Here is a 19,806-nt window from a genome sequence, read left to right as displayed (position 1 = left end):
TTCACAGTGGTGATGCCTCTAGTCGGGCAGCTCTTTGTGTCCCAGCTCTGACCTGGACCTTCAGTGTAGATGGTATGGCTTCAGGGGTGGGGCCTGAAGCCAGTGTAGCTCCTGGGTGTGGTTAGCAGCCTCCCACTTCACAAAATGGCTCCAGGGGGCCAGGTGGGATGTCAAAGTCAGAATCCTCTAGGCCCTACCCCAGACAGATACATGTCCAGGGTCCAGGCACCCTAAGCTACTAGGACAAGAAATTGAAGTCAAGTCCAGTTCCTCAGGCCGTGGACAAGGACCTGCACCAAACAGAGCTAAAGAAGATAGCTTCAAGATGGCAGCCTTCTAAAAGTTCCCATCAGCTGTGACAGCTCTGAAGGAAACCTGAGGAGCAGGGCCCATATCTGGGGTGTAGTAACTGACTACTGTTGGTCCTAAGCACAAAGGAGCCAGGCTTGCCTGGGTCCGGACAGGATATGAAGCTAGCTTGTTCTGGAATGGACAAAATGGTGTGGTGGGGGAGCAGGGGACAGACTCCTAAAGCCTGTGGGCTGTGGGAGGAGCTGGGTGTGTCTCCAGGGTCTCTGAAGTCTCTGGCCTGAAAATTCATCGCCAGTTGAGGAAGCGCATAGAGGTGCCATAAAGCAAGTTGACAGGTAAGGGTTAGGATAGGGCAGAAGGCAGCCATCCCTATGGGTGCCCAAAGCTAGCACACTCAGACTGGGAGACAGAGACCAAGGAAAGCCCACGATTCCTGACCCTGTGGCCTGACTGGAGCCAGCTGATGGCATCTTGTTCAGTGTCTCTAGCTGGGACCCCGTTTCCCCATGCTTGTCCTCCTCGGTTGACCTGAGGTGCTCCTTGCTCTGCCCTCTGCAGCTTTGCCTACTGTGGTCTGTTCTTCACATGGATCTTGCCATGCCTCATCTAGAGTCTGTTCATCTCTGGGTGATGCTTTTGCCCCGGCCCACTCAGAAGTCATCAAGAGCTCAGCTTGTGGCCTCATTACCCACCCATGAACGCTTCTACTCCTACCTGAAGTACCAGGAGGTTCTCTGTGGATGACCCTCATCCCCTCATCCTACTCTGTGACATCCATCTGAGGGGACTGATCCAGCAGGGTCTGCTCCCAATGCATTCTTCTTGGTCAGAAGGACACTGGCCCTGCCCACAGCTCTCAGTCCTGGAGAGTTTAGAATTGCAGCCAGTTCAGGTGGCCAGCTGCTTGCTGACATTGGTCTACTGACATTGGTCTACTGGTCCAGTTAGTTCCATGGAAGCAAGTCCCCGGTTGTGTGACACCCCCCCCCCCAAATAGGGACCTTTAAGTCAACTAAGAGCCAGTGGAGCTGGTGGGCTGATTTGGGTTTTTCTGGGTGACAATTAGGATGGGCCATAGCCCAGTGTGACTGGAGTCAGCATAGAAAGAGAAGGTTAGCATACAGGTATGCACAGATGGGTGAGTCTGTTTGGACCCAGGGAGAAAATGAGGCAATAAACCAAGGAGAGTGGCCCCAGGTCCACACTCCCTCCCATAACCCCCCGGGACTACTGAGCCATCCCTGATTCCTCTCATCTTGACTACATGTTGGTTGGTCCTACCAAGGGATCAGCCCACCGGGATGTGACAGCCAGATGCTGCTGCTTCCGTTGCTTTACTGCTTTGGGTTTATTTGTGTAGTGTATAATCTACCCACCACCTTTCCTATGTTCTTTAAATGACTGCTCTATAGACTCAGATAATAAACTCTAGAGGATTCCTCTTTTCTTCAAAATTCTTTGAGATTCTAGACATGATTGCGGTGCTCTGTATAATCTTACTTGGTCTGAACTTTTCTTTAGGGCAATGTCTCCTGAGCCACGTGTCTCCTGAGCCATGGCTTTTAAATCTCAAGAATGGATGGCTGTTGACTCCAGGGTGGGAGGACCATATGCACCTCATCACCTAGCAGGCTCACTTCCGTGCTCCCATGACAATACTACAAACAGAAAAGTGTGGGTGAGCGTTCCTTGGCCTTTCTTTAATCAAAGTAAGACTTTAGAGATTTAGAGGGTAGAGACTTTCACCTCTTAATGTGAGGGGGTACATGACCACATTTTAAGGGCGGGTAGGTGCAGGGAAGGAATTTTTTGCAGGTGTCTTAGGCCATTTTGTGTTGCAGTAACTGAACTCCTGAGACTGGATAATTTATGAAGACGTTCATTTGGCTCGCAGCCCTGGGGGCTGGAGTTCCAAAAGTGTGGCTCTGGCATCTGCCAAGTGTCTGCTGAGGCCTTGTGCTGTGGTGTAATGTGGCGCAGGATGTCACAGCTTGAGACAGAGCTTCTCCTCCTCTTGTAAAGCCACCAATTCCATCAAGGGCCCCACTCCCATGATCACACAAATCCCTCACCTCCAAATACTATTAACTTAGGAATCTGAGTATTAAGTTTCCAAAGGGTGATCACAGGGGGCACATTCAAACCCCAGCACGGACACTTTCTTCCTCTGCTGCCTGTGCCATTGGTTGCTGTTTCTGTCACTCAATGGCAATCATTAGCCATCTGAACTAATTAGCTTATAGAGATAGGTTCTCGGGCTCACGGCTTCAGAGCTTTCAGCCATGATTGTCTTCATTTGCTTTGAGCCAGCAGCAGACCTATGCAGCAGAGCGGTGCTCTCACTTAAAGGCTAAGACACAAAAGAGAAAGAGGAAGATCCTGATGTGCCCTGCCATGCCCTGAAGACCCTTCTCAGGCCCCTCCTCTTAAAGGTCCCACTACCTCCAATAGCATTAGGGGCCGGGACCTAGCTTTGGTATGTGAGATTTGGGAGCCACTTCGGGTCTAAAGGACAGCAGTTGCTTGGACAGAACAGCCCAGAAAAGAGCAGGCATTTAAGCAGGCATCTTCTGTTACTGCCATGTCTGGTTTCTTTGCAGTACACTAAATAAACCTATTTCCTTAAAATAAAAAAATTACTTTTTGGCAGTTTAAGAGGCCGGAGATCCATGATCAAGAGGCTGTCAAATTCAGCCCCCCAGGTCCTCCCAGCATGAAGACAGCTGCCTTTTTGATGGACCCTTCTGTGGCTTTTCCTGTGTGCAGAAGAGAGAGCAATCTTTGGGATCTCTTTGTCATTTTATAAGGACACCTGTCCTATCAGATTAGGGCCCTCATGTATGACCTCATTTACCGTAAATACTCTTTTAGAGACTCCATGTCTTCATGGTTACATGGGGGTGAGACCATCAGCAAATGCCTGGGGAGCTGGGGGTGGGAGATCCAGTCCATAATAACCGTCCTCTCATCATGTGACTAGTGACAAATGTTTGCATGATAGTATAGTTTGTGTAATGGCTGGGCTCAGAAGTGGTAGTTGGCTCTACTCACTCAACACTTCTTAGAGTCATCTGTACTGTTTCCCTCATTGGTGGGATAACAGGGGTGTGAATCGGTAGACATGGGGCTTGGTGCCTGCGGCAGCCCTCTAAGGTGTATCTGTCCAGCATTTCCATTTACCTTGAGATGCCAAGGCACGCAGGCCCCCTAGTTCCACCCTCCCCTGTGTGTACAGACTGATCATTTGAAAGCCTCTGGCATCAAAGCCAGGCGGCAGCAGGAAGCAGAGGTTATGTGATGGTGTACATGCTCTTGCCTGGTAGGTGGCAAGTACAGCATCTCACAGAGGTCTGTGGCTGCAGAGCCACTGATGGGACAGCAGCATCCTGAGGTCATGGGTGTGGTGACAGCAGTCTGGCTGGCCTCAGTGTGGAGCCAACAACACTGTGGCAGTGAGCTCAGACAGTGGTGCAGCTGTGACCACAGCTGGAAGATTCCTTTGGTGTCCAGTGTCCAGTGGTGCCAGGCAGGGATGCAGGGCTAAGTGTCATCCTGTTTCACATGTGACTGGGTCTTCCTGCCATCCCACTCCTTCCAGCTGTCACCTTGATTCTTCAAAAGGCTTAACATCCTCCTGGTCAGCTGCTTCAGTGGTCAGAAAGAGTTTCATCATGTAGAGCCCCAGCAACTCTGGTTGTAACAAATGGGGAAACTGAGGCACAAAGCGGGCCAAGGTCACAAGAATTCTTGTGACAAGGCCAGACTACGTACTCCATTGGCTGACTTTTGGCAGACTTGGTGACCACAGTTCTGTACTCTAGGTCATGTGGAGTGGGAGAATAAAGCTGTCTATCCCCATGGCGCCCGCATTTCCGGGGCCAGTGCGGGAGCAGGTGCAGCTGCCAGGCGTGGCTGGAGTTTGGGCCAAAGCCAGCTCTTGGAATGCAGCAGGACGAGGCCCCTCCCTGAAGGGAAGAGCAAGTGCCAGGCGCCTGGGCTGGCGGATGTGCTCATGGCTATAACCCCCAACTGACTCCACACCGGCTGTCCTGAGCCAGTCCCCAGGGGCCTTCAATGTGTGGGTAGTATGAATGGGGCTCTGTGGCCAGCAACTGTTCAGTAGAAGGCACTGGTGTGCCGCACTGGTGATGCAGGGTAGAGGGTGAGAAGCATACAGAGGTCCTTCCTAGACCTGGTACCCTTTCCCCAGCAAGAAACCAGGAAAACATTAAAATCAGCCCTATGGGCCACCTAAAGTTTGCCCTCCAGATTCCTTAGAGGGGCTGTGGCAAGGGCTCTCAGGTTGAGTCCTGCTCTGGGGTCAGTCTGTGTGGGTCAATTCTGGCCATGAGTCCCGACACCTCACTTTCTCTGTATGGGATGGATAGAAAGCAGCCTGAAGACTAGCACGCCCTGCATGAACAGAATACAGTTTGACAGGCAGCCCCTTTCTACCTGGATCAGAGCTCCTTGGGATTCGGGATCGGGATGGGCAAGTGCATAGGACTTCATCGCTTGTCTGAGTTTATTTTGCTAGATGCAGTTAGTTGCCAATTGTGGGTGTTCTCTGTTTCCTGGGATGCTAAGTCATGTGTCTGGGGAGTCTGCGACAGAGACCTAACATAGCACTTAAGCTCCACGGTAACCTTTGGTGGCTGTAGAAAACTCAACACAGGCCTTAAGCATTCTTAACCTGAGCAACAGGCTGAGATAGAGAAATCCAGAGGCTCAGAGGGCATTTGGCTGGGCAGGGGTATACTAGGCAAGGCTGTTACCAGGCAGCATAGCCTCCTAGGCCCTCCATGCTATAAGGCCAGTGCAAGCTGGTCTTCAGAAGTAGGAGAGACCAGCTAGGGAGACCTGGGGCAATGAGGTGCCCTGGTCCTGGCAGCCACAGAGATCTGTTCAGCCAGATACTCGTTGAATGGGAAGGACTGTGACCTGAAGAGTGGATATGGCCACCTCCCCTATCTGCCTGGAGAGTGGCCACCTCTGGTGATGGGGAAGGCCTAGGGACTAGGGAATGTACTGGGCCTGGCTGTTCTAGGTTCGTCTGTTGTCAGGGATGCCTCGTGGCTCCATGAGATGGGGGAAGGGCAGGTGCAAAGGATAAAGCCATTGATGCCAAACTAAAACGAACTGAGCAGGCAAACGGCCAGAAAGCATTCTGTGGGGTTGTCTTGGGACAATTTCCTTCCCTTTGGGAAACTGCCCCTGTACCAGTTTCTCCCCCCTCCCTGCTCCCAGGCTGAGTTTCGTTCCCCAGAGGCTGCTTCAAGTGGTCTTAAGCAGTGGTCCTGAGACCTGGCAGGGACAGTGAAGGCTGGCAGCCAGCTGAGTGCAGAGGCTGCCCAAGGCCACTGCCACCTACTGGCTTGCACTTTGCTAGGTTCTTAAAGACCGAGGCCGGGGTGCCCCGCCCAGCCTCCCCCGCATCCAGGTCCCCGTATCACTGTGCCCCGCCCGCCGCGCCGGGGCCCGCCCTCCTGGCGCGGCCCAAGGCCCTCCCGGAGCTATTTTGAAAGTGACCCTGGGCTCAGGCGCCCGGGACGCGTGGAGAGGGCGCAGCGGGCGGCGGGAACCATGACAGAAGATGACCGAGGCAGCGCTGGTGGAGGGCCAGGTCAAGCTGCGGGACGGCAAGAAGGTTGGGGCGCCGCGGGGGCGCGGGGCGGGGGCGCGCTCGGGTGGGGGCGGGGGCGCGGGGCGGGCGCGCGCGTCCGGCTTCTCACTCTGTCCTGTCTCCGCAGTGGAAGAGTAGGTGGCTGGTGCTGCGCAAGCCATCACCGGTGGCAGGTGAGCTGCCGGGCCACGGGCGGGGCGGCGGGGCGGTGGGTGGCGGGTCTCGGCGAGCCATCGGGACCCTGCCGGTCCTGCAACGCGTGGCTGAGGTGCCAGCTCGCCCGAAATAGCCGTGGGGGAGCCGCTGAAACCCGGCCCCGCGGCGGTAACCGGAGAGTCGCAGCCTCTCCGGCGCCCGGACCCTGGGACCTGGCCACCCGCAACACAGCCCTAACCTGTCCCCGAGTTTGTTGTTGGGGGGTTCCAGCTCCTGTGTGGGTCAACCCCTTTCCTGGACTAGCAGAAGTCCAGAGGGTCTGCAGCTCTCCCCATGGAGGAACCGGCAGAATGTGCCAAGGCGACATAGGTGTCCTGGTGAAAATGTACCAGGAATTTCCAAGCCGCATCCCAGGCAGTGCCACCCCTCCCCAATCCCACACTCTCAGGTAGGGAAAAGGTGGGCTGCCAGGTAGGAAGAGCCCTACTTCTGTGTCCCAGGACCTTTACTTTGTTTGGGGGAGACACACTTCTGGGAAAAGAAAGTGGTTCCAGGGTCTGCTTCCTTCAGTATGAGGAGAGCCAGCAAGGAGCCAGGGCAGCTCTGCAGCTCCGGCCTGGGACTGCAGCTGTTTCAGGAGACAGGTGCCTTGGAGCTGGCCCAGGCACCCAGGGGTCTGTAGGGGAAGTTGGGTGGGGTCGTGTGTGTGGCAGTATCACATGCGTACAGGCAGCCAGAGTGACTTCCAGGATGCTGGTGCCTGTCAGCTCCCAGGAGGGGTGACACTAGCTGCCTTCGTGGACTTTTGCCTGGATCTCAGCTTCCTCCATGTCTTCACTCAATCCTTCAAGCCCAGACTTTCTGTGGCTCAAAGCCTGGGGGGTCCTCGTCCTTGGCATTCCAGGGTATCAGAGAGAGGATGATTGGAAACCGGGGAGGGGAAGGGACCCTGGACCCTGCCAGGCTTGGGGGCCAGATGGAACAGTAGAGAAGTAAAGTCCACAGTGAATTTAAGTGCCTTTTTAGCTGTGGTCCATGTGCGCCAGTCTGGCTGGTGAGGGGGTCATAGGGAAGACTACGGGGTGAGGTCCATCCCGGACAGAATCCTCAAGTGTGCTCACCAACTCTGTTGGGATCAGAGAGCTTCCTGTGTGCTAGGTCCTCAGGGGTGGGCTGGGGCTCTGAAGTTAAACTGGAATAAGTTAGGGGTAGGAGGTGACTGAGTCAAGAGTGGAGGGTGTGGCCCTGCCTCTCTGGGCCTGTCCATCCTGAGCCTGAGCTACAGAGCCCATAGCCCCCACCCCCACTGTGACTTTCTCCTCCCACCTGCCCATCTTATCCTACTGGAGACTGTCTCTTCCCTACCCCACTCTCTCCCTCTGTCTAGACGGAGGTTGACACCTGTGTCCTTGAGGACCTGTGGTCTGGACTCTGGTGATCCAGTACAGAAAGGCGAGAACAACTCTGTGTTCTTGTCCTGAGAAACCAAGGGGTCCTCAGCTTTAAAATCGTGACTTCCTTTGTGGAGGCTCATGGGAGGTAGTTGAGAGGGGCCAGGAGCACAGAGTTCTTTGTCAGCATGCCCTCTGTCATGTGTGTACTGCCAACACTGGCAACTGTCCTGTAGGAAGGATTTAGCTGGCAGAAAAGGAGAAAATTTTTGATCAGAGGTGTGTTCTACAGTGCTAGATTTCTGGTATGCAGTGTGAGCTGGTGGAAGGAAAGGGTTAAACAAAAAGGTAAAGCAGTGCCCCCCAGCACAGCTGCCGAGCCATAGTTCCCCGCTTCCCACCAGGCCTGTCTCAGTGTGGGATTTTAGAGTGGGACTGCATGCCTGGTGAAGGATATACATCTGGGTCCCCTCTCTGGGGACTTCAGGAGAGGGGGTGCTCTGGTTCTGTCCTGGCCAGTGACTCACTGAGACCAGAACTTTGGGTCTCACCCCATTTTTTGTGGTGTGGTCTCTTGATGAGCTCTCCAGACAGCCCATGGAGGGTCCTCGGCAGTGGTTATAGACGACTGGGCAGTATTCTGAGGGTACCAATGTGCTGCTTCCTGTGTGGGCTGTTTCAGGGACTCTATCCAGCTTGGGAAATCCACTAGGAGGGGCCCATGTTCTGAATCTGGCAGAGAAGCCAAGTCCAAACATAGGGGTGAGGGGAGTTTTAGATCCTGTCTCTCCCCAGAGCCTTGCCCTTTATTCCAGAAGGTGAGGGGTCCCTAGCTCAGCACCGTCCTTAGGCATGACTGTCTCAGAGAGGTGCAATGAATACCCCACCCACTGCTCATGAGGACAGCAGAGATCTCAAGCCCATACACGGGGACAGGAGCCTTGAAGCTGAAGTCCCATGCCAGCCAGGGCTCAGGAAACCCTAACCTCAAAGTTGGTAGCTCTGATAATGGCAGGTGTATTTCAGTAAGACTGAGACCCCATGGTTGGTGACCCAATATTTCCTGAGTTGGCACCTCTGACTTTGGGTTTTCTAGATCTCTGCCTCTTCCCAGTGGGAGGGTGTAACACCTCAGCCCAAGGCTGAGGGCAGGGCAGGATGGCAGCTAGACCCCTCTCTTTGTGGAACATCACAGGGAACAGGAATACCTGGGTCTAGGCTTGATCCAGCTCCTGTGCTGTGACCCAGGCAGCCACATCTTCCTTGGGTATCTTTGTACTTAGCTGGATATTCTAGGTTGGTCTTTGCCTGGGTATTCCCACATCTGCCAGGAAGAGGACAGGGGTGGGCCTTGTCCTGCCTGGGCCTCAGCTCCAAGCCCCAGCCACACACTCTTGGGCACACCTATGTCTGTGTGTCTCCCTCTCCTGTTTGGAGCAGTAAACATGATATCTTTCCTAAGAAAACCTTTGGCCTGGGGCCTCCCACTCCATCTTGTCTCTGTGGGTCCTCAGGCTCAGGGTGATCTCAGACTGCTGCTTGCTTTTAGCCACATCACTTCTCAGGGTTAGTTACTGCTTTCAAGGTCACTGTGACCTCCAGGGCTAGACCTGCCCCACAGCTGCTTTGGTGGTTCTCTTCTACCTCCTCCCAGCTCTACCCTCCCTGTCCTCCCCCAGGCCCCGATCACTCTGTCTTCCCTGAGGTGTGTCCCTCCACCCAGAGGCTGCAGCTCTGCCTGTTCCTCCTGCCCTCTGTGTGGCCCTGGGCCCTGGCTAAAAGGCCTCAATGAGCTCATGACAACCCCATGGTTATTTTTACATCTTTAGATGCCTTCCAGCTGCCAGCCCGCATGGCTATGCAGTGTTAATGGGCTTCATAGCTACGTCCATCTAGAAAAGACCCCAGTCTCAGCTGCATCCCTGAAAGTCCTCCCCAGGCATCCTCTTCCTGTGCCCCCGTCCAGCCCAGGCCCACGGTATCCCTTAATGGGACAGGGCAGGAGTGTCTGAAGCCATGCTGTCCCTGGAAGTCGGTTCTCTATCCAGTAGCCAAGGCTGGGCCAGCCGTCTGTGCTCAGTACGAACTTCTGGGCACTAAGCCTTCCTGGCTCACTTACCTGTGGCTTGGTTCTCCTGTCCTCTGGCCCTTCTGGTGTTCATAGACACCGCTGGGCATTTGTTCTGACTGTTCCCCGTGGAACTGCTAAGCTTGGTCCCTGAGTGTTCATTTATTTGCTCATCCCCGAGAAGTCCCATTCCCCCTACCCCGCGCACACACTCGGGATGGCCTCGCCTATCCTCAGGTTGTCTCTGTTCTTGTTTTCCACATAGTACTATGCCAAAAGTTAGCTGTATGTCCCTGTGTCTCTACCATTGGTTCAGGTTCCTAGGAGACAGGACAGGGTGACAGAATTGGAATTAGCAGGATAAGGGTGGGACATCTGGATGTCTCGAGGGAGCCCTTTTCATCCACCCATCCAATTGCCTCTCTGCCCCAGACCCACAGAGCCATATGCCAGAGGTTGAAGACCCCAGCGGTGGCTGTGGCTCCTGTAGCCAGCTCAGGAGCCCCGCCCGCAGCGTTAAATGCCGTCCTGTACTATTTTTGTTGAAAATGAAGACACTGCTCTGAAGCCTGTGTTAGGTTCCTGTACCTTGGAAATCCGAGTACCACAAACTGCCTTCGAGCAGCAGAGCTCGTCCCTTTGCATGTCTAGGGCAGAAGTGTGAGGTCAACTATGGCAGGGCCACAGGCTCACTGCCTTTTCTTGCTCATAGTGTCTCTAAATATCCTTGACCTGTGGCCCTGCGGTTCTACCCCGGCCTGTGTCCATATGGCCTTTCTCATACTTGGTCTTGTATCTCATGTGAGAATGGTCAAGTGTCCCCAGGAAAACTGAAGGGTTTGTCTCCCAATCTGCAGTGTAAGTCTTTCTCCAGATGTCACCTTTACAGGTCCTTAAGGCTAAAAGTGGCTACCGTTCATCTCCTGTAGATACAAGAAGGGGTCACTGACTCTCACTGTCCTGAGGCACAGTTTTGTATCCCCAGAGGTCAGATAGATTGAGGGGTGGCAATCTCCAATAAGGTCTCAGGGTCAAATATGGGGTCTTCCTGTGGCTCTTTAAACCAAACATCAGGTTTAGCACCAGAAGTGAGCAAATTCTTCCCTAGGGTAGACATGGACCAAACCAAGTTCACTGCCTGCTTCTGAAGTGTCACTGGAAGCTCCACGGCCTTCCCATACTCCACTGTGGACTTCTCAGTTGAGTGGTTGTGATAAAAAGCTTCCATCCCTGCAAAGCTAAGGTATTTGCTGTTTGGTGTTCTAAGGAAAAGTTTATTGTCACCGTTCTTGATACTATCGTTGGGACTATTAACTTTCTGAATAAAAGGGTGACAATCTGCTGTCCCTGAAGCAGCAGGCTGTTCCTGGATGAGTATCAGGCTCTCTGCTATGCTAGTACATGTTGAGGTTGGGCCACCATTAGAGCTGAAGGAACCAGACAAGCGTGTAGATGCTGATCTTGAATAGCTGTGCTGAGTGATGCTGGACTTGCAGAGGTGGAATGGAATGTGAGGGAGATGGTCGGGGACCTGAGGGTGGCCTGCTAGTAAGCATGGGAGGAGGCTGGGCAGTTCTCCAGGATGGCAATGCTGAGGGCTGAAGGACAGGCAGGCTTATGGACCGGACTGGGGTGCCCGGTGTGTCTGTTGAGTGGGTAGCAATGTCAGCCTCAACAGGCAGCCTCAGGAGCAGGACATTGGCTCAGATGCTACAACTGTCGTGATGGGTTCTCAGGGGAGGAAGGGCCTGAAACTCTTGAATCCTGCCTGCCAGGGGCTTGAGAGGTAAAAGGAGCCGGGGTTATTTGGCCAGTGGGCCCAGTCATTGGTATAACCCGGCTACACCTCACTAAGATCGGCAGACAGCCATGTTGGCTGCAGCTGAAAGTGGTGTGGGAATGTGTGAGCACATGGTAAGTACGCACCACATGTGGGATCTTACGCCTTCCCACATTCAGTTCTCAGGGCCCTGGTACAGTGCCTGTGTTACAGAGGATATTGGAGCTGAGCACTGGAGGGAGGAGTGTCCTCGGCCCCTCCCATCTTGATGCTGGGGACCTGACATTAGGGCCTTGGCTAAGCTCACTTCCATGGTTCCTGTGGTTTCCTTTGTGGAGCCCCAGAGAGTGTCTGTGGGGTTCTTATTCATCAGTTGACATCTTTGGAGATGCTTCTGAGGGACACATTTTGTTTTTGTTACCTTGTTGTTTACTTACTTCTGGGCCCAGTTTCTTGCTTTGTGCTGGTGGATCTGTCATTCAGACTCTTCTCACCAGTGTCTGAGAGAAACTGAGCCAGAATTCCTGAGGCGGCAGGCGGCAGGCGGCAGGTGGATTCCTGCGAGGTGTTTCCCCCACTCCCTGACTGATGGTTATAAACAATGAACAGGCTCCCAAAATGGAAGCAAAGGCTCCCTACTCTGTTTTTGTACAAGGAAGGGTTTATTTGGGGCTTACTATTTCAGAGGGTAAGAGTCCATCACCATCATTCTGAGGAGCATGGCAGGCAAGTGGGCTGGTGCAGGAGCAGCTCCTGAGGGCTCACATTTGGTCCATCAACAGGAAGCAGAGAGCCTAGCTTCGTTGAGAGATAAGGTCTCATGTAGTCTGCAGCTACTTGCAATGTAGCCGAGGCTGGACTCCAGCTCCTGGCCCTCCTGCCTTCCCTCTCCCCCAACCCCCTGTTGGTTTTGTACATGACACACAGCTGGGCTTACTGGTGAACATGCTGCCTGGCTGCTTATCCACCCAGTTGGGACCCAGAAGAAGAGAGTATGTGGCCCCCAAAGCTCTGGCCCTCATGGAAAGCTTGCTGGCATCTACCTCCATGATCCTAGCTCTCTAACTCTTGGTTAGGGAAGGAAGGAAAGAAGGAAGGAAGGAAGGAAGGAAGGAAGGAAGGAAGGAAGGAAGGAAGGAAGGAAGGAAGACCACAGAGGCTTTGGGAGTCATGCTTGGGATTTGGGTCCTTGTGTAGGTCTGCTGAGGCTCTTTGCAGGAATGCCTAGCTTTGCTCTGACATCCTTGTGGGGCTTTCTCCAGTCTCCCCCCGGTGTAACCCAGTGCATCCATTCATTTAGTGCCACCCGCTATTTGGGGTTGCCTCGCATGAAAAGTGTTTAGGTGTTTGCAATGGGTATATGAACCTACAGCCTCCCCGCAGGTAGGCCCTTAGGTCCAGGTGCTGCTGATGTGAAGGCCTGGCTCCCGGGAGGACCTTCTGACTGAGGCTCATGACTGTGGAGGGCAGAGAGGTGTGAGCATGGCTTGCACTAGTCTACCCAGCTTCCCCAGGAAGATTGCCTCATGAGGAGTAGCACCCCTGGGGTGCAGTGGTGAGGGTGTTGACAACTCCAAGGCCATTGAGAAGTGCACTTGGGTAGAAGCCCAAGATACCTTTTCTCTAGAGGACCTGGGAGTGGAGAGTCAGTTCTGTCTGCTGCAGCCAGTTTAGACTCGATCACCACACTACACAGACTAGGCAGAAAGGGGCCAGGAGCACAGGGCTCAGAGTGGGCCCAGGGTCCTGATGGGATGAATACCTGGTGAGCTCCACACACCCAGAGCAAAAGTAGGCAGGGCTTGCTCTTGTCCTATGGGATGGGTAAGTCATGTGTTCAGCATCAGCCTTGACCCCCGGTCTCTGTCCAGCCGTGCTGACACCTCCTAGGAACAGTGGTAAGGGAATGAGCAGTGACCAGCGCAGGCAGCACCCTGATGACCTCTTGCCTGTCTGAACAGACTGCCTGCTGATGCTGGTTTACAAGGACAGGTGTGAACGCTCCAAGGGCCTGCGGGAGCGCAGCAGCCTCACCCTGGAGGACATCTGTGGCCTGGAGCCTGCCCTGCCCTATGAGGGCCTGGCTCACACTCTGGCCATCATCTGCCTGTCTCAGGCCGTCATGCTGGGCTTCGACAGCCATGAGGCCATGTGTGCCTGGGATACTCGTATCCGCTACGCATTGGGCGAGGGTGAGTGCCACGGGTGTGGGGTTTGAGGTGAGGCCCCAGGGTCTGTCACCAGTAAGGGCTGCAGAGATGAATGAGACCCCAGGGACTCTTGTAGAAAAGACGCAAATGGGCAGAGTAAAAGAGCCAGGCAGGCCCTTACGGGTGCTCGGGCCGGGGGCTAGGAATGAACTCGGTGCCATGGCCCTTTCAAGTCCCTAAAATGACTGTTAAAACTGGAAGCCTTAGCTAACCAAGCTGGCCCCAGGCCATTTAAGGAAGGGCACTTCCTAGCCCCACCCTTTGTGTGCCACCTGCTTTGGACCATCCCAGAGCCCATGCGGAAGGATCCATGAGAGACACGGGGATTGACCTGCAGGGGCTCAGGGTAGAAGGAGAGAACCAACTCCAGAAAATTCTCCCCTGACCTCCACAGGCACACGTGGCATATGTGCACTGCATTCCCATACCCCCCACTTCTCTCTCTCTCTCTCTCTCTCTCTCTCTCTCTCTCTCTCTCTCTCTCACACGCACGCACGCACGCACGCACGCACGCATGCACGCACAATGATGATGATATAATGATGTGATGATGATGATGATGATAGTGGTGATGATGGTGATGATGATAAATGAACAGATAAAACACATCGCCCACGCATGCTGAGACTCAGCCAGCTGCGGTGGCAGCTTGGCTTTCATCCATCCGAGAATAACGGAGGCTGGTGGACCTTTAGCCTCCGGTTGTGGTGTGGACAGGGCAGTGGAGGTACAGGGCAGGCAATGTTTGCTAGAAGCGCTCCTCCTTCTAGAGAGTTCTCTGGTGGTGGTTCATAGCCTGGCTGCTCCCCCATTCAGGCAGGACAGGGGTATTCCACTAAGGTGGTGGGCTTCCCAGGCCTCTCTATAGATGTCAAGAAAACTGATGTAGACCCAAGGGTGGGCTTGCCAAGGACAAATCCAAGGCTACAGCTTGGAAGGGACGAGGTGGTGTCATAACTGGGGTCTCTCTGGCTCTGGGGTCTGGATATGAGGTGGACAGGGAACTGGCAGGTGGGTTCTGCAGGCAGAGGCTGCTGTCGGTTCACAGGGAAGGATTTATGAAGTGGGGTGCTCTAAGAGATGGGGACCAAACTCCTGCCTGTGCTCCTAAAGGGCTTTCCAGGCTAAGGGCTGAACTGACCGTAGACAGGCCCATGGCAGCATCTAGCTGCCTCAGCCATGCTAGTCCCAGGCAGACTTGCCAATCATTGCCTCCTAGTCTAGACACAGGATGAAACGTACTCCACTCCTGAACTTTGCTTTCCCATCTCTGAAATGAGTCCTCCACATTGGCTGCCTTGATGGGAAGGGCCCAAAGGAGTGGCCTCAGTGCTGGGCAGTGGACAGTCCCTGCAGAGAACTTGCTTGTTTCTGACTAGGGAAGATACGGGAATATGGGTGGGACATAAGTGGGGCCCACCAGCATCCTAGCACTCCTTGGCATGTGTCATTCATTCTTGGTTGAGTTGCCGTGAGAGCCTGGCTCCCTGCCTGACCATCTCCTCTCACCTCAGTCACCCCTGGTAATGCCCTCTCTCACTGTCTGGTCTTCAGTGCACAGGTTCCATGTGACAGTAGCTCCTGGCACCAAACTGGAGAGTGGTCCAGCCACTCTCCACCTCTGCAATGACATCCTTGTCCTGGCCAGAGACATACCTCCAACCGTCACGGGACAGTGGAAGCTGTCTGATCTCCGGCGTTATGGAGCTGTGCCAAATGGATTCATCTTCGAAGGCGGGACCAGGTGTGGGTACTGTAAGTACGCTGTCCGTGGGGGACACTGGGGACACCTGAGCTGATTGGCCTACACATGTTGGCTTAGGGACCTGATGGGAGGCTGTGGGCTGTTTCCCCAAGCAACAGGGCTGCAGTTGCTTAAGCCGAGCACTGAACCTGAATGCTAGCTGTTTCTGGGGATGGGTGGGAGCTTGAGGGATGCCGGGAAACTCCAGAGAGAAGCTTTGTGTCACTGTGTGGCTTGTGTATGTGGAACTCAGAGTCTGAGTTCCTTCTGTTCAAGTTGAATGAAAAAAAATTACAAAAAAAAGGTACTTGAGTGGGGTCCTGTGATTGCCACAGCCAGAGAAGTTGACCCAAAATTTCCCTAGCCCAGTGGTTCTCAGCCTTCCTAATGATGCAACCCTTTAGTACAGTTCCTTGTGTTGGGGTGACCCCCACCATAAAATTAATTTTGTTGCTTCTTCATAACTGTAATTTTGCTACTGTTATGAATCATAATGGAAATATCTGATATGCAGGATATCTGATGTGTGACCCCCATGAAAGGGTCATTCAACCCCAGCGGGATTGCGACACTCAGGTTGAGAACCGCTGCTCTAGACATACCAGCTTCCTGACTGCTGTGCTGCCCGGGGCTGCCTGAATGCCAACAGTGAGGTGGCCACATGTGGGGAGGGTGGGTCTGGCCCTGGGAGGTGTAAGGTCCTACCCCGAGTCCCCAGGGTCATACCATGTAGGTCTTCACTCATAGTGACCAGGCTGAAGCAAATGTGGAGATGTGACAGCCATGATGGGCTGGTGTCTGGTGGTGAGGACGGGAACTCTGTGGGTGGTTGGTATTTGGAGGACAGCGAGGCCTTTCATACCAGGAATGAGACGTACCAGTGACCTCCCCCCTACGCTGCTCTCTAAGGGCTGCATACATGGTTGTGGAGTTCAGACCTGCAGTCACTGAAGGGACAGAGCCCCTTTTCTCCTTTGAGAGGCCAGCTCGTCTAAGGTGCCCATCCTCCTGGCAACCCAACATCGGGCTGAGGTGACTGTGAGTAGTTGCTGTATCAAGGCCAAGGAGCCCCTGTTGTCTAGAGGCCCAGGCCGTGAGTAGTAGGATCCCTAGGTTGGGCAGCGGAGACTCTTGCAACCTGCCTACCCATCCTCCCCTTGTCAGGGATGTACCCCTGGCCTATGCTGGGGTACAAGATATAAGAGGTGAGGCTTAGCCCCTTTATAGCATAGCCAGGTTCAGCGTAGCCTGATTGGATGTGTAGCCACGGGGCTCCTGGAGTGATGTCTCCCTCTCCCTAGGATGACATAGATATGTGTTGTGCTGGTCACTGGCTGCCTGGACCTCATGTTCTGCAAAGGGCTGAGTGGGAGTGGGTACCATGCCTTGGTCTTTGCTGGATACTAGGAGCACACAGTGGGCTCTGAGTGGGAGGCAGTCCTATAGGGACCTTTGAGGAGATGAGGTGTGATCTACAGAGGTGCTTAGGAAAGGGATACATTTGGAAGTGAGGCAAGGCAGCATTCCTCCCCAGATAGAGGCAGCGTGACATAACGGTGCTGTGGCAAGCACAGCTATTTCCCATGGTGCTCAGCCTTCTTCCTTGGCAGGTCTCAAGAGCATAGGATTCCAGGATGGCCTGTGACTTTGGTGGTGGGCTGGCCCGTTGATCCCCTCTGTCATTTGATAGTTGGGAACCTAGGCCAGTCATACGGTGGTTTCTCCATCCTGAGAGCCTCTCGATTTGGGAGTTCCTGGAATCACTTTGATCGAGCAGGGCAGAATCCTTGCTTCAAGGTCTGTGGGATTCCCAGGTTCAGGTTAGGGGCGGTGCCTGCTCTCCAAGTGAGGCTGGCCTCCCCGGGTGGGAGCTGGACCAGAGGACCCATTTCCATGGAGGCCTGCCTGTCACTTTGTCTGGGCACCAGTGTATTAGGGCCTGGCGCACATTCTCTTCTTTGGTCTCTTAGTGCCAGTGGGCTCCATTCTGCTTGTCACCATTCTGGGCATTGCCTGTTAGCTCTCCTGAGAAGGCAATCACCTGACCTGGGCTGTTGTGTTTTCCCCGAGGCTTCTGAGTAAGGTCCTGAATTAGCTCGTCAACTGCAGGAGGCTGCCTGGAACCACTGTGCCCGGAGCCGGCTAGTCTGAGTCCTGCTTCATAGCCCTGGCACTGGCACTGGCACTGCTGGCAATTCTCTCTCCAGCTCAAATCCTACTTGGCTCAAATCCTACAGTGTCTGTCCTACAGTCACTGGTTGCTGGAAGAGGCTGTGTGGTGACCATGGTTAGGTCTGCATCGGGGTCAGGGAGCCCCTGTTGTCTAGATACTGAGTAGTGGAATTCCTAGGACAGACAACTGAGACTCCTGAAACCTGTCCACCCTTCTTCCCTTATCAGGAGTGTACCCCTGACATATGCTGGGGTGTGAGTTAGGTGCAAGATATAAGAGGTGAGGCTTAGCCCTTTTATAGCATAGCCAGGCTCGGTGTGGCCTGATTGGATGTGTAGCCACAGGGCTCTGGGAGTGATGTCTCCCTCTCTCTGGGAAGGCCAGTATAGAGAGACTGACTAGGCAAGCCCACCTGTGTCCCTGACAGTACCCCGAGGCTCTGTTCTCCATAGGGACACACTTGGCCCCACCCCAGCTGGTCATAGAAACTGCTGCAGCCAAGCTGTGACTCCCTGACTGGAGCCCAGGCATCTGCCCTACATGTGGGCAGACATAGGAAAGGAGCTGCAGCCCACTGTAGCTCAGAGGGCAGCAGGCGTCTGGAGTCACCACAACCGTAACAGGGTTGTTAAGGCAACAGAATTGACCCCGTCACAGTTTAGTCCCCAATGAGAGGGTCAGTATGACCTTCCTCTGGGGCTGCTGGGATTATTTCTTATTTCCTCACCAACTGAGCTACTGGTCTCCCAGCTGGTGTCTCCTCTGTCTCTGATGAGAACTGTCACCGGCTGTAGGGCCAACTGCATCTGACTGGAGAGTGTCGAGCTCACTAACCCAGCCCATCTGCAAAGATCCTTCCACATATACATATGGACAGCCCTTTTGGGAGCCGACATTTAGCCACGATGGTTATGAAATTTGAGTCACGATGGTTATGTCCTGCTTGGAGGACAGATGGCTAGTGGGCAGTATCAGAAGGCCTCGGAAAATCTCGAGTAAATAGAATTAACATCTTCCTTCCCCCAGAACAGACCCTCCAGAGCCACACCCTATGGCTCTGCCTAGCCTGCTCCCCAGACAGTATAGAAATGACTCCATCCCCAAGGTTGCTTTTCACCTACCCAAAATCTGTTGGTTTAGTTGAGGGTCAGGGGCCTGGTGGGACCACTTGCTTTGGGACAGGCTCAGTGGCAACCAGCAGAAAGGCAACCCAGGAGATGGTAGGCCAGGATGGAAGACCTAGTGTTTTTCTCCAGACAAGGACAGGAAGGTTTAGTTGTGCAGTGGCTGTAGCAGGGTGGCCAGTGGTTTCCAGGAGTGCTATCTGTATGGAGGTTGACTGTGGGAGAGGCAAGACGAGGACTCCTGGCTCTGTGGAGCTAACTCAGTGTCTTTCTCATGCCTTGTTCATGGGCTACAGGGATAGTGACACAGGCATCCCAGACAGGAGGCATACGGTACAAAGTCCTTTGACTCAGTAGTCGTGGAACGACATTCAAGAGATGTGGCCATTTGTGGGGACTTCTCTGTGGCCTCCAGGGAAGATCCTGCAGTCAGCAGCTGGTACTGAGTCAGGCCCCTGATTGTCACCATTCTCCAGGCCCGAGGTCCCATCTCTGCTGAGTTTGTGGGTTCTGCCGGCCCGGAGTGGAGCAGACTCCTCCCCGTTTTGTAGTCATATAGTGACGTCTGCATACAGGGTGAGTCCAGGCCCCCTCAGTGTGGAACCTGATGTCATACAAGGCCTAAGCTGGCCACAGTAGGATTCCTGAGAGCTGCTCTACCGGACACGGAGAGGGACACATCTAAGCGCTCACGTGTCCTAGCTCTTGGGGCCTCACCTCCTGGGGCTTAGGTGGCTTCTACCCTAGATCTACTTTGAAGAAGAGGAGACTGAGGCATGGGCTGCATGGCTGTCCATGGCCAGGTGGGGACAGTGGCAGAAATGACCCAGTTGATATATTGCTGTTTGTCTGTGCAGCTGTTCCTGAGGCAGGGTGGGGCTGGCCGCTTACCCCAGGCCTCCATCCGGCACGTGCCAGCCCTTCTTCCTCTTGAGGAACAAAAGGCTTTCTTGGGCAGAGTGGGCACCAAGCTGGGAGCCAGGGAGCAGGACCAGCTGCTAGGTAATTCAGACACTGCCAGCTGTCAACAGCTACCATCTGTGTCCTCTGGGGCTGATTTGCTGCAAGCTGTTTGTTCGAGACAGAAGAGAGAGGAAAGGCACAGTGTCCTCTGACCTTTGAGACAGGCCATGTGACCTCCTGGGGTACATGGCATCTTTGTGCCTCAGCTCAGGCCACTACATAAGAGAAATCAGGTTCCCAGACTGAAACCTCACTGTCTGGT

The 19,806-nt window shown here is 54.1% G+C and overlaps 1 protein-coding gene across 2 annotated transcripts in view; it reads left to right on the top strand.

Moving 5' to 3' along the window:
* Positions 1–5,902: 5,902 nt before the first annotated feature.
* Positions 5,903–19,806, top strand: part of Dok7 (docking protein 7) — a 30,978-nt gene continuing 17,074 nt past the window's right edge. Inside the window, exons 1-4 of one of the 2 annotated variants that reach the window (XM_028758255.1) lie at positions 5,903–5,959; positions 6,063–6,108; positions 13,292–13,522; positions 15,095–15,295. In XM_028758255.1, the coding sequence (XP_028614088.1) occupies positions 5,906–5,959; positions 6,063–6,108; positions 13,292–13,522; positions 15,095–15,295 (532 nt within the window). In that variant the 5' untranslated portion in view covers positions 5,903–5,905. The remainder of the gene's footprint in view (positions 5,960–6,062; positions 6,109–13,291; positions 13,523–15,094; positions 15,296–19,806) is intronic. The other variant, XM_028758256.1, reaches the window with a different exon arrangement.

Source organism: Grammomys surdaster, unplaced genomic scaffold (genome assembly GCF_004785775.1).
Source record: "Grammomys surdaster isolate TR1022 unplaced genomic scaffold, NIH_TR_1.0 126187, whole genome shotgun sequence".
In the NCBI taxonomy this organism is placed as follows: domain Eukaryota; kingdom Metazoa; phylum Chordata; class Mammalia; order Rodentia; family Muridae; genus Grammomys; species Grammomys surdaster.
The sequence above is the reverse complement of the archived record's forward strand: the minus strand, read 5'-3'. Positions and strand labels throughout refer to the sequence as shown.